The sequence below is a fragment of the Aphis gossypii genome, chromosome 1 (genome assembly GCF_020184175.1).
Source record: "Aphis gossypii isolate Hap1 chromosome 1, ASM2018417v2, whole genome shotgun sequence".
NCBI lineage: Eukaryota > Metazoa > Arthropoda > Insecta > Hemiptera > Aphididae > Aphis > Aphis gossypii.
The window spans coordinates 25,498,510-25,513,421 of NC_065530.1; the positions used below are offsets into that span (position 1 = coordinate 25,498,510).

A 14,912-nucleotide genomic window follows, 5' to 3' on the forward strand; every position below is an offset into this window, starting at 1 on the left:
TTAGATTTTATGGTTCTAATATGAGGAATCTTGTATTAAATTTTCAAGCATTTCTACCAGGAAAACATTTTTTTATTAACATTTATAAAAAAAATTTAACATAAGAAAATAGCCTAAAATTCTAAATATTTTGATAATTTTATTGTAAATAAGATGATATTATAAATATTTTGAAATATTTAAATATTTAAAACCACCTCTATTTTTTAAAATCGAATCATTTTATCGATAACCTATCTAGTAACTTGAACTTAAATAAAAAAAAAAAAAATAACACACCATGATATAATTAATATATTCATCGCTTGGATCAGAATATAAAATTCATAATGTATTGTTAAACAATAATACAATTTTTTTGTGGTTATATTTAAGTAAATAAAATAAAACTTTTAATAGGTAGATATTTAGAGTATTAATTGAATATACATATATATTACTTTTTGATCAATGATTTGACGTTCACAAAATAATTTATGATGATAGTTCTGCTAAAGATACTACCTATATTTTAGCCATAATTAATTTTATATGTTGACCAATTTATAGAAAATGATGTCCATAATATCTATATGTATATATATTTATCTAGTTATTTTTATTTATTCATTTTTTGTGTAATTTATTGTTTAATCTCGTTTTAAAGTATTTAGAACACTTTTTTTGGAGGGGGGATGAAGTTGGAAATTTAATCTTGTACAAATAGTGAAGTTAAAGATAAAGAGAATGTTAACAATAAATCTTACAAAAACTCTAAACTCGGATAATATTTTGAGTACCTGTACATTATTTTGTTATGAACTCAGAACTCGCGGTATTTAAGTTGGGGGTATAATATGCGATATCTTGGTAAACGATCATAAGTTATTATCAAAGCTTACTTCAACGACAATGGTGTTATTGGCTATTGTCATTACTTAAAATAACGTACAATTTAACTATTTTTGTTTAATATTATTATTTATTGATATTTATAGACACCTATATTAACAGCTATGTAATTACTTAAGTGAAAATAAGTTAGTATAAATATATAAGTTTAATTGATCGCATAAAGAACACTTATGTACCTAAGTATACGATTATGTGGTACCTATCTAATTAGTGATTAATAATTTAAATGTCGATTAGTCGGGTCCAGGAGCCATCGTTAAGATTTTTCAATGTTTGATAATGGCGTAAGCATATTATTATTATTATTACGATCATCATAATGAAAGTATAACATAAAGAATATAAAACACGTAGAATTTAGAGGAGGTGACAATATCGTATAATATAGGTAGGTATTTTAAAATAATTGAAGACTATCATGTCAATTTAAAAACATCACCGCGTACAAACACGCGGGGAATATTGATAAGGATAACCTTTTTTGGTAATTTAATCGCAACGTCGTCGTCGTCGTCATCGCGAATCGAGCACGAGAAGAATGCCGGCACGGCACCTTTTGAGCTCGCAATAGAAGAGACGGAATTATCGTGTTCGTTTCACTGTATTATAGAAGACACGGCGCAAATGATAATGTAATAAACAACAGGTCGGATACAAAAAAAAAAAAAAATAAAAATAAAAAATAAAAATAAAATACTGTTAGTATTAAAATGCGATGTATTAATATATTTATGTATATAATATGAGGTCATAGCGAACAGAATTTTCACGTCGAAAAACGTTGCGTTTCGTGTCATCTTTATCGCGCATTATTATTACTATTATTGTACAACCTATTATGATAAGTACCCATATCACATCGCTGAACGACGTTGTTTACATACCTACCTACCGAGCGGCGTCGTATGCGATTTACTTGTAAATCATCGTATGCGCATATATTTATTGCGGACCGTTGTCGCCGCCGCCGCCTCTGTGGCGGCATACACTAACCCTTACGCGGCCATTAAAATCGGTAACGACACGGGCCCATTATTATATACTGTTCTTCCGACCTTTAGGACTGTATTACGGACATCACAGGCAGCAGTATCGGTCCCGTGTAAACGCCGTTCGAGCAAATTCGTTAATAAATTAAACTGCGTTTATGACACACGACGTCGCTGCGTGTCCTCTCTGCTTCGGTGGCGGTGGCGTGTCGACACGACCCTCGTCGGAGACGCATAAATCGAACGGAGGCCACACGCACTAACTGCAGACACGACCCGGACCGAGAGTTAGGTTGCCGCGGTTACCGTTGCAGCCTCGGCGGCGGCGAACACATGGCTCTCTCGACACATTATAATAATAATATATTATACATCATCGTTATTATTATTATTACTACACTCGCGCGTTAAGCCGTGCCTTATAATAGTATTATTGCATTTCGTATGACGCAGTGTGTACTAATATCGTTATGGTGCTATAATATATAGTGATATACGCGAGTGACTTGCTACGATAAAAAACAAACTGTTACTTTATCGAAATATTTCCGTTTAATACAATTATTATACATCAGGTGGGCGGTAGATACCTTCGGTATTTTGTAGCCGTTGTCTTATAACCTTATTTTTTTCCTCGACGACGACTACGACGACGACGGCGTGTGTCATAAATATAAAACGTTATACGCGCGGGCTTTTGAGTAGACTATAAATACTAATAGACCGCGTAGCTGCAGTGCACGCGTGCATAAATTAAATACCTCCTTGTAAAAACCATATTATATAGTATAATATAATGTGTAGGTGAGTAAAATGTATGTAAATACTCCTACGCGTTATATCGTAATGCCAATATTATATATTATCTATGTATTGTACCGACGGTGGTTACTTCTTCAACGTCGTAATCGCGTTCGTGTGCGTAAAAATGACGTAAAAATATCGATTAATGCATCTCTAGACTGCGCAGTTTCGCTCGAGAACATTAATATTTAGTTACGTCGATGTTAAGTAGAATAGAATATCGCACACAATAGGATCTGACGATCGATCGAAATGCTTTGTATAAGTACTTGTTTGGTGCTGAATTGAAGTTTGCACGAAACAAAAGGTAATTCCTGAGGAGAGAGAAAGAGAGAGGTTGTTTGGTTCTCGGTACTTAACTCAATAAGGAATGCCAAAAGTTTTAATTCCAAGATTAATATTTGTTTTAACATTGGAACATTGGCAGTATACATCGTTATAATATTATGTTGTATTCCAGCGAGAAAGTAAAAATAAAAATGAAATATGTAAATTTTTTCATAATTATGTCTTAAGACGACGTATATCCACTACCTACCTACGTAATATTAAATCGTGCGTATTTAAATTAAATAACGATATAATAACTTATAACCATAAACAAACACGACGCAATAATAACAATTATTATTATTACATTCGTGCGGTGTGTATTCGTTTCAAAGTCAAGTGCATAAGATATTTTAGATACAAGTCAACTGTTTCTTTACATATTTAAATTAACAATAAATATTGTATATAATTACGACGTGCATGCTTACTCTACCGCGAAAAGTCAGTTGTAATTGTGCCAGCATACCTAACGGTTTTAATAAGTAATACTGTCACCGGGGCTAGCGGAAACTAAACATTTTAATCGTATATTATACCGCATAGTTTTGTAAAATTATTAGTGATATCGCCGTTACGATTCTCCGAATTTTAATTTGATGGTTTTAATTAATTCCCGTTTATGTCGCGTTATGTATTTAGGTGGAATACCCGCGGCATAGTTTTGATATATCAGTATAACGACTGCTTATTTCAAATGCACGATCACGTCGGCGTACTTGCAATGAACTTTATAGACGAAATAATGTTTATGTACAAGTAATCGCGTTCCAGCAGAATTGTACGGCGACAATGCAGCTATCTCATAACATTGAACATTATGTTATGAAATGCGCAGATTAATTTAAACTAACGCCTAAGATCGTTCTTACGCTTTTACGCATGTAAGTTGTATTTAAGATATTATACAAATTCCAAATAAACTATCAAAATAATTTATTGCTAATGACGACTACTGTATGTAGCTCTCCCAGATTTTATACTATGTTTAGTTGAAAATAAAACATTCGTGTACGTTGTAAAAGGTATATTGACATTGGGGTCAATGTTAACTATTATAATATTATGTAGACAATCCGCAATAATCACATCAGAAAGCGACGTCTAATAAAATGTTTTTAATATTTTTAAAATTATAAGTACCTAAATTTTAATTACGTTTAACATGTCTAAAGTAATTTTATGCATATACAATATAAATGAAGTATTGTTATATATTGTATATGTATAATAATACTATAATCGTGGTTAATGATAAAACTATTAGTATTCGAAATTCACTTGAAATTGGAAAAATTTAAATTGGAATGATTGTTCTTTATACATACCTATTGCTAGTTAATTTTATTGAAATCACATATCAAAATGTTATAAACAATACTGATTTTAACTTAATAGACATAGTAGGTATTTTGTATTTACTTACAATGTTAACTCTAATCGTATCAAACTTATTGTAGAGATAATAATAATTATATTATTTGAATCTGTAAAAAACGATCATCAGTTCTCATCATATTATTAATTAACTTTGAAAAGTGTTAAAAAATAATGTATTATCATCTGAAATTTAAACAATAACATCGTAATATAAAAGCACCGGTAATGTATTGAAATTTTGTCTGTCTAACTTACTATGCTATACTCTAGTGGAATATTATTTATCAGTACCTGATGTTTACTTTCAACAGGGATTACTAACAGCAGTATGTGGAATTGTTCTTTTACCCATATAATTAATTAATATTAATCAACATTCAACTTACAATACGTTTGCAAGTTTAGACGTGCTATACAGTTTACACGAGATACGTCACGCTACCTTAAATGAAACAACAACTTTCATAATAATACAAATGTTTTATTTCAATTGATTTTCAATGTTAAGTATCTTAATTACCTACTTTCAATATTAATGATCTGATATTATACATAAAAAACTTAAACTTCGAATAAATTTCCAGAAATTTGGTATACAAATTCTCAGCATTTTATGCACATAATTGGTGGTTTTTTAAAATATTATAAACTATCAACTAACTATTATACATAATACCATACTTTAATTATGAAAATAACATATTACTAATAGTCATCTAAATATGTTTTTATGACGTGTAATAGAGTTACAGATATTGTAAGCATTTATAGTTTTTAAATTAGTTACATTCAAACACTAAAAAATACGGTCAAACTATGCTCTTGCATATTTTATTACATTTATTTAGAACGAAAATTAAAATTTAATTTAATCGTTTCATAGATAAATGTGACATATCATTAAATATTTGGTACCTAATCAATAATAACTTTTTATTCGTATGGTTAAATATTGTTATTCATGGTTTTTAATACATGAAAATGTGCTGAAAAGTGAATCAGGGTAGTAGAGTAACATAAATATATTGCTTTGATAAAGGAAGATAATATCAGATTTTCTATATCATTTATGATATCAATCTTGTATGAGTTAAAACAGCTAAATAATATGTTATACTCAGACATTTACGTATTAAATTATTGGAAGATTGAAGTTATAGGTTACATTTGGATAAGAAGATTACAATTCTCGATCAAATCGTATTACATTTATCCAATGCGTTTTACCACTATAACTGTGTACTTCTAAAAAAAAAGTTATTTTGAATAAAACATTGGAGTTCTGACATAGTTTAAAAATTAAAATAATTTGAATGCAAAGTGTAAATACACAAAATATATGATATTCCCAAAATTAAGTTTTTTTTAAACTAATTCTTAGTTTATGCAATTGGTTATTAATATATTGCGTAACTTGTTTATTTTTATTCATATATTTATAGTTTTATTGCATTGACTGTTGTCAACAAACAATTTTGTTATTTGCATAATATAGTATCAGATAGTTCTAAGACTCACGTTTTTAAAATACTTACATAATCCAGGTTTACTATAAGATTACGTTTTGTGAATGTGGTATTTTATTTATGTAAATATTTTGATCAACTTCTCGACTGAATAATATGGTTTTGTACTTTTTCTTTGAATATTGAATATGCTGTTGTAGATTTCATTTTGCAGGCATTCGTCCAAAACAAGAAAGAGGTGGTTTATATTAGGCAATATTTTTACACATCGTGTAACATAATGTGTGAATTATTTGGTACGGCCTTTACCCTGTCGCGGCTAATCTGTCTCCTTTATTTCAACCAAACAAACATTTACCCGTAACACTTTATTCTCAGTAAGATTTATCGGAGTTTTATGTGAAAATGAACGGGTTCTTACTGAAACACAAAACAAAAACATTTCTATATTATAAGTCAGACCAAATTTGTATGGAACGGTAGCACGAGATGTGATTTAAATTAAATTTTGAATAGCTTTGTAATTGGATATTTTGACTTGAAACTTTTAACATAATTTGATAAACATAAAATTCCTTTTTCATATCTGATTTTCATGTACCAATTCAAACTGTGGCTTGATTTATATACACGAAAAAAACTTGATCCTTGTGTGATGACAGCACTTTAAAATTTATGATACTTGTGTTATATGGTTGATAAATTCTCAAGAAATGTAATATTTGTGCTCATATATAAATTTAATTTTGATCAAATTTTTGTTTTATAAAGGTATGAAATATAAATAGTTTATTTTATTTCTTGACAGTTAACAATTGCTTAGGAATATTAATCAATTACGCTCTATATTTTTTTGAATATTTTTTTTTCTTGTTAGAAGTATAATATTAAAATACTAAGTATAATTAATCTTATATTTATTGTATTTTAATTGATATTCGAAAAACAATTACACAATAATAAAAATAATAATAATAACAAACCATCAAAACTAAGTTTTCTGAATTTATTAAATTAAAAATTAAAAAAAGAAAATAAATATAAATGTGTTGGCGTTATGTTTATAGTATTATATTGTAATATTATGTACCAGGTACCTATAAATATTATTAATAAAATGATTCTAATATTCAAACGTGGGTATACCCACGGTAAACTAGATAAAGTATTCTAATCCTGTATAGTTCTTATGAATAGGATACTAGTAAATTCCATAGCGATAAGGTTGGAAGTTATTATAATATTTATGGTTAGTCTTGAATTATTTTTATGTGACAAAACCATTTCAATTTTGAATAGAAATTGAATGCTTAAAAAATTAGGAACAAAAATAGTTTATTTTATATTATATTTTAAAATAAAAATTATTTACTGAAAATCCAGTGTTGTACTGTTTAATTATTTAAAATGGTATTTATGAGTTGTTATTATTATAAGAAAATTAAAATAATGTTTTAAAATAATATTAATATATTTCATTTTTTTTTTAATTTAAGGTTTTGTCGTGGATTAGAATGCGTGACTTACATATACTTACTTCAGGACCACATTTATTTACTAATGATGGCCGGTTTGGGATTCAACATCCTCTGAGAGATTCAGCTATATGGAATTTGCAGATAAAAGATGTATCACCGAAAGATATGGGTTCTTATGAATGCCAAGTAAACACCGAGCCAAAAATTAAGTTCCTGGTCAATCTCACTGTTTTTGGTAAGTTGTAAGTAGTAAATAATCAAAATTTTGTTTATGCATTGTTATATATAGAATGATCCTATAAGTATGCTCACCCCATTTTTTGACATTTAATAATTTATTTATTGAGTTTATGGTTTTATAATTTGAGGTTTTGTATACTGATAAAAGAGTGTTATTTCTTATGATATATACTTGGTTTTTCAAATAAGAACCATATTTTTACTGTAAATTATTAAGAAAAAATTTTTTAACAATTGTAATGTACTTTTGTTATTAAAATATTTATAATAAATTTAATAATAACCTAATAGTAATAAGTAATAGCTCTTAAAAATAGTTTTACAAAGATAATAAAATTGATTTGATATTGAATCTATAATTTATTGTACTTGACCATTTTTATAAATTATAATTAACGATAATGAATTGATACTAGGTAATTACTAAAATTGCCCGCTATATAATTTACATTAAAAAGGGGAAATTCTAATTTAAAAAATAGAAGTTTGTATCTTCACAGAACGCTATAAGTAAAAATTGCAATAATTAGAAAATATGATCTTTAATTAAATAAAAAACAAAACTAGGATTTCGAATAACTGCTTAATTAAAAAAGAGAAAGGGTGTGAAGGAGTAAATATATATGTTAAATCACCTGCATATGAGATAAATAATTTTAGAATTTAAATCAAATTTAATAAAAATATAATAATTTTAAATTTGTTAATTAATATTTTTTTCTTAGTATCAAAATGTACACAACATTTTCCTAAAATTATATAATAATATTTAACACAATAAATAACTAAACTTCACTAATATTTTAAAAATATAGATAAATTATATAAATTATAATTATAAAATAACGCAATGGATATAATTACCTACTTCTAATTTTAACAATGTAAATTTCAATGTAAATAACAATAAAAACCGAAGAAAATTTTCCAAATAACGTTTAAAAAAATGAAAATATTAATATCCATAAGTCATTTAGCTGACGACGAAAAAAGTCATCAAATATATTGTTTTTAACCTTAACAACTTGTTTTTCGTATTTATTTAATAACACGAGTATCAATATTTAGATGAAAAAACTATTTTAGCTTATTTCTAATTAAAAATACAATTTTCATTATAATAATAAATATGAGTATGTTATGAAATTAGAAATTGAGAAATAAATAGGCTTTTGAGCTTCAATAAATTTGGATTCTATGCGTATCTATACTGATAATAAAAAATATCAGTCACTTTATAATGACACAAATTAGATGCAAAACTAGTACTTAACTCCTGAATTTCAGTGAAATAGATGTATTTTAATTTAACCGTAATAATAACTAGGTAATTGAATTTGAAAAACAATTTTAAATGATTGCTTACAATTTTGAACAAAAATGCTCAGTACTCTATTAAAGAATAAAGACAGATGTTTGCTTCGTTTCTTCACCTATTGTTTGTTTATTTACAATGCTATCAAAAACAGTACTAAGCAATTCAAAAAATGATTTCATTAAAGTACAATATATTGCAATATTTAATTTTATATTTATAAAAGTGCAATAGTTTTAACTGACCTCAAAGAGTGTTAATTGAAGAAAAGACAACGTTATATAAGTAGAATATAGATAAACTAATTGTTTTGGTTCATTTGAAATTTGTAAATAAAATAATAAATAATCTTTAATTCATAACTAAAAAAATAAATACTTTTAAATTGTACCATCACTAATCTATTTATGTCCTTATTGTCCTTAATATTTAATAATATAGAAACAATTACTTTTCCTGTCATAATTCTGTATTATCTAATAAAGTTGTAATTATTTTATTACAAGTTTGTTGGATGTTTAATTAATAAGAAAAACAAATAACCACCCAAGATCAAACACACTCAAAATTATCAAGACTAACAGAGTCAATATAAGACCATTTTTATGTTACTTTGGTTGTCTTTAATTTGTAACTGGGGTTCCCAGTTGCATTTAGCTATTGAGTTTTTTTTTATTTAATGTTTAAGTGTACCTACCTATTATTAGTAGCTAGGTTAGGTTATTAGTACCTAATAATATTTTAGTAATACATTGTTTGATAAATCATAAATTTTAAATTTTATAATTTATTAAAATATCTATCTTTAAATACAATAACGAAGTTTGACGTTAATTGAATCACTATAAATAAATGTCAACAAACAATTATTGTATTTTCATTAATTTTATTAAAAAATTAAAAGTACCATTTTATATAATTTTTGTTTCTTGGTATAGTGATAAAAAAGACTCATATTACTACGCTTCTTGGAAACACTATAAAGTAAAAAAAAATATATATTTACTTATAATTTTATGTGTATAACTTCTATTGAATTAATAATAAATTATACGTAATATATTAAATTTAGTAAAAGTTGGAATTAAAAAAAAAATATAGATATCCGTGCTATAAAAATGTAATTTTAACTAAATTTTCAAGAACAGAAATTTGGAATTAATACATGACATCTTCATTAGAAATTATTTAAGAAATATTATAACTATCTCGATTCTCTATATACAATTAAAAAAACATTAGCCCTCTTTTTTATACAAACTTATGCATATTTTGACCCAAAATGTGGTTTCTTTATTCATAATGAACCTCACTCAGAATGGTTTTTCAAACACGATGATACTTCACTTTAAAATTAAAAACTAAAACGTAAATTTAACATATCCAACCCAAGTGACCTACTAAAAACAACGGTTGTTTTTATTTACAATACATGGTCAATGGTAATATTTTAGATTTTAAGTGGAGCAATGAATGTATTGATTTTATAATGATGTGTATTTTTTTTCAATCGTGCATACGTTCAAATTAAAAAAATGACTCAATCTTCAATTTTAAGAGTGGTTTCTGATAGAAAATTTGATAAAATTGTTTGTTTTAAATGTTTTAATTCAAAAATGAATATTATAGACTTGAATTTTTCACGAATTAGATGTATATTACCTTGCATTTTCTGTATATATATATTAATTTAATGATTTTTTTCACCAACATTTTTTTTTTCAAATATTCTATATTAATATTCATTACCATTAATCTTCAGTGTTTATTGTGCAGGACAATTTAATATTTTTTATATCATCTGGTATAAATTTGGATTTATATCTATAAATCCAAAATGTTCACATATTTTTGATCTTTTTGTTTTATTTAATTTAATAATTAAGGTTCCCATTATAAGAATAAATGTTTAATTTTTAATTTTATGCTTTTGAAAGAATATTATTTTATCATTAGGTTCTCTATTATATAAAAATATTTATTTGTTTAATTCTACGAGTTTCTTTACAAAATTTATCCTATTTGTGCTTTATTAAAAAATAATTTTAATTTTTCTGTGGATTTTGAATATATTATAATAAATACGTATTAAGGGACGTTACACACGACAAACCAATATTAGTTAGATTTATTAACATTTTGTAGTTTTGTCAAGCATTCGTAAGTTGATTGTTTAAAATATTTTTATAAGAAAGAAAAATCATTTTATTTTATTTTTCGTGTTGCTATTTGTTTAATATTCTTATTTAATACCATTCAAATAGGCATCTAATTTCTTTACTTCAAGTTAAAAGATAAGAATTTGAAAACTGTAAGAACTCCAATATACTTATTCTTAATTGTATTGATTTAAATGTTATTGAATTAAATCTTAAAAAAAACTAGTATAATTATATAAAATATTATCATTTAATCGGAAGTGTTCATAATAAATAATATTTATATAATGTAAAAATAAAACAAAATATTGAATTATTATAATTATTTGAAAGTCATTAATTAATATCATTTTTAATTTACCCTTATAATTTATTGCAAGAATTTAAATAGTATTTAATTATAAAAAAATCAAATTTGATTTTTCTAATAGCCATTTGTTGCTAATTTATGAATGGCTTTTGACATTTATGGTTTATTTTTGAATTGTACAGATGTTTGTGTTCACATCTTTAGCCTTGTGCTATTGGTTCGTCAGCTACATTGATAAAAGATAAAATAGACTTAAAATAAAAATATAAGTGAATGCCATGTCAGTCTAGTCTTGAAAATTGTATTTAGAATTGTGATAGAATAACACAATGATTGTCAAGAAAAATAAATCTCAATATATTTTACTGAAAGGTTATTTTCTTTTATCTTTTTTTATTGTGATTGATGAGTATATAATGAATTGGTTGTCAAAATAGTAAATATTCATTTCTACGTGTTATAGAAATAAAAATATTGAATTCGTCTACTCTGTATATACAAAATATATTATTATTTTAAGGTACTATCTATATGTACAATATATAGGGGAAAATTTAAAGGTGCTCGTGCCTCCTACATAAAATATTTCTAAATACGCTCCAGTAGGTATTTATTATAGGTACAAGCTTAATTTAAAATGGTTTCAATTTAAATATTATTTCATTAAAAATTGAAAATATAAATGTATTATAGGTATTATTAAAAAAAAAACTGATCAAAATAAATGAGCGCATGTCACACTCATAGGTCTATCATATATGACATACTGTCATATATTTTGCTCAATAAAATTTAACATTGTAACTATTTTTGTCTACTAGAAAAACGTCTAACTTGGGGTTTTCACCTCAAAATCTAAAGAAAAATGTCTAGCATTCGATTTGAAATCTTCTCCGAACTCTCTTAAAGTCTAAACTGAAAGTTAAATTAAAAGTACTATTCTAAAAAATCATTATTAGTTGGTCCTTTGGTATTCATATCTGGGGCTCGGTTAAATTCTCAAACATTCTTCTCATTCAAGAATTCTAAAATATAAGTCTACATCATTACTGATGCCCTGCTGATTTATAACTTGCCAAGCCTTACGTAACAATCCTACAAATTAAAACTGAAAATGAACTTGAAATACTCGTTTTAACTCGTAACTTATATTTATTTTAATACTAACTCCTTAATTCGAACTATGTCTTTAAGTTGTATTGCTCTCGTAGATTTATAAGAATCTGGAAATCGTGGCTCATTATTTTTGTAATACAAATACAAAATTGTATTTTATCTTCTACGTATAGATAATATATTCTAAACTTATACGTGGAATATTACCGATAAATGCAATTTACTATGCGATTTGCGTTATAAATTTATTTTTAATAATATAATAATTTATTGTATATGAGTGTATAAATTGTTTTTATTCTCTCCAATAAAAATGATAAAAACAGGTATTATAGAAGTAGAAGTATGTATTTTGATTGTGGAAAAGTAAAAATAAATTCTCAAATATTTTATCTAATAAAATGAATTAACTCAAATAAAATTATGAGATTCATTATTACATGGAATGTTATTATTATAGTTTAGTAGTTAGAGAAATAAAAAAAAAAATGAATAAAAAAGCAGGCAATGCTTTGAAATGCAATGCTGAATGTTTAAAAATAAATTAATGTATCAGACATTAATTGAATGATTATTTTCAAGACATGTGTCTAAAATAACTACAGTTAAATTTAAGGATTTTATAATATTATAAATGGTAAAAATAACTTTTTTGCAACTAACCTTTTGTTAAAAAAATCGATACAAAATGTATTATTTCGGAAAAAATAAAAGTTAGTGGAGAAATAATTTGTTATACGAGTACATAGACATCATTTTGAAGACTGGATTTTTCAAATAATGCATTTTCATATTTTTATAAGAAGTTACATGCAGTAAACAGAATTTATTCGATCATGCTTAAATAAAAAAAATAGAAAATGTATACCTATTTTGCATACTTTTGCAAATTTTAATTGTAATTGTATAGTGTCCATAAAACGTATGTTTTTATATAATATTATTTATACATTTAAATGTTTTAATTTTATATGTAATTATTACATACAAATTTATTCTACAATACAAAAATTGAAAATATTTTTAAAAATAATATACAATTAAGTTTCTGTAAACCATAATTAGTAGGTAATACCTAGTTCATTACATATACTGTTTTTCCTATCGTATACTTACTCTTATCTAGTTTAGTAAATTTGTTTTCGTAAAACTATTTTCAATACTTCAGAACACAGACTGATAGACTGACGACTGTTGTTTGAAATGTACGCTCAGCAATAGCCAACGTAATATAAAAATGTTTGCGTTTGTTATTTTAAAACCAAAGTTATAACTTATACTATATAACCGAAGCCGAAATTTCTAAATTCAAAATTCCGATCACTTAGAAAAGGATTGAATCGTATAACAAAATAAACGAGGTTTTTAAAATTTAAAAAAATAATTAGGTTTTTTGTCAGTATTGTAATAAAGTAGTTGTAGGTAGTATAAAAAACGTTTACAATTAATCAGCACGTTTAGTCATTTTTACAAGAAAAATATCCAAATAATCTAGTTTTTAAACAAATATTCATTATTCATCAAAAAATAAAGGGTTTCTAATTCAAAAATAAATTTTTAAAATATACTTAGATGAGAATACTGATATCAAGAGTTCTGCTATTCAAAGTTTTTCACCCGAAATGTTTTCAAGTTTTAAATATGCACTAATAAAATGTGTTGATATGGAACGCAGTTTTTTTGCACACAAACACATTGTTACAAACCGTTATTATAATTTAATCGAGATCAATGTTAATATGAAAATATCGTTACGTTTTTCTAATAACATCCAAGTTTTATACTTTTTCATTGTAAATATTGTAATTTACTGGTATAATAGTTTGTTCATCAAAAATATTTTACATTTATAGTTTATAAATTAAAAGCAGTAGATAATTTACAACAAGTAAATTATAGATTATACAATATTATTTTTTAGTGTAAATTATGTTACGTTTTTTATAATTTTGTGATAACTGATAACTAATTAATAAATACGTATAGCAATATAGTATACGAGTACTATACGTAAATTATAAATTGAAAAATATTTAAAAATTAATTTGCATATTTCGTGCTTTTTAGTTTCATGATTGAAACATTTTAAGTGCATATTTTACCATTTAAAATGTATATGAAACTTGTCTATAGATATAACTATATCCGAGTTTCTATTAGAAACCACTCTTAAAGTAGAAGATTGAAGCTTTTTTACTACTTTAAATTTCAACAACAGACAAAAAACCCATTGTAAAATTAATTTATTTATCGCTCAACTCAAAGTGTAAAACATTGAGGATATTTTTTATACTTCTTAATAATCTTAATAATGACTAATATTTATAAAAATATATTTTTTTTAAATCAATAAAATTTAACTAGGTGAAAAAAATACTCATATATAGTATATACTATACTTACCATAGTATCTAAGAGTGATCCATTACAA

At 25.2% G+C, this 14,912-nt stretch overlaps 1 protein-coding gene across 1 annotated transcript in view; it reads left to right on the plus strand.

Moving 5' to 3' along the window:
• Positions 1–14,912, plus strand: part of LOC114122392 (lachesin-like) — a 70,978-nt gene that overhangs the window by 33,711 nt on the left and 22,355 nt on the right. Inside the window, exon 3 of the mRNA XM_027985041.2 lies at positions 7,360–7,576. Within this exon, the coding sequence (XP_027840842.2) occupies positions 7,360–7,576 (217 nt within the window). The remainder of the gene's footprint in view (positions 1–7,359; positions 7,577–14,912) is intronic.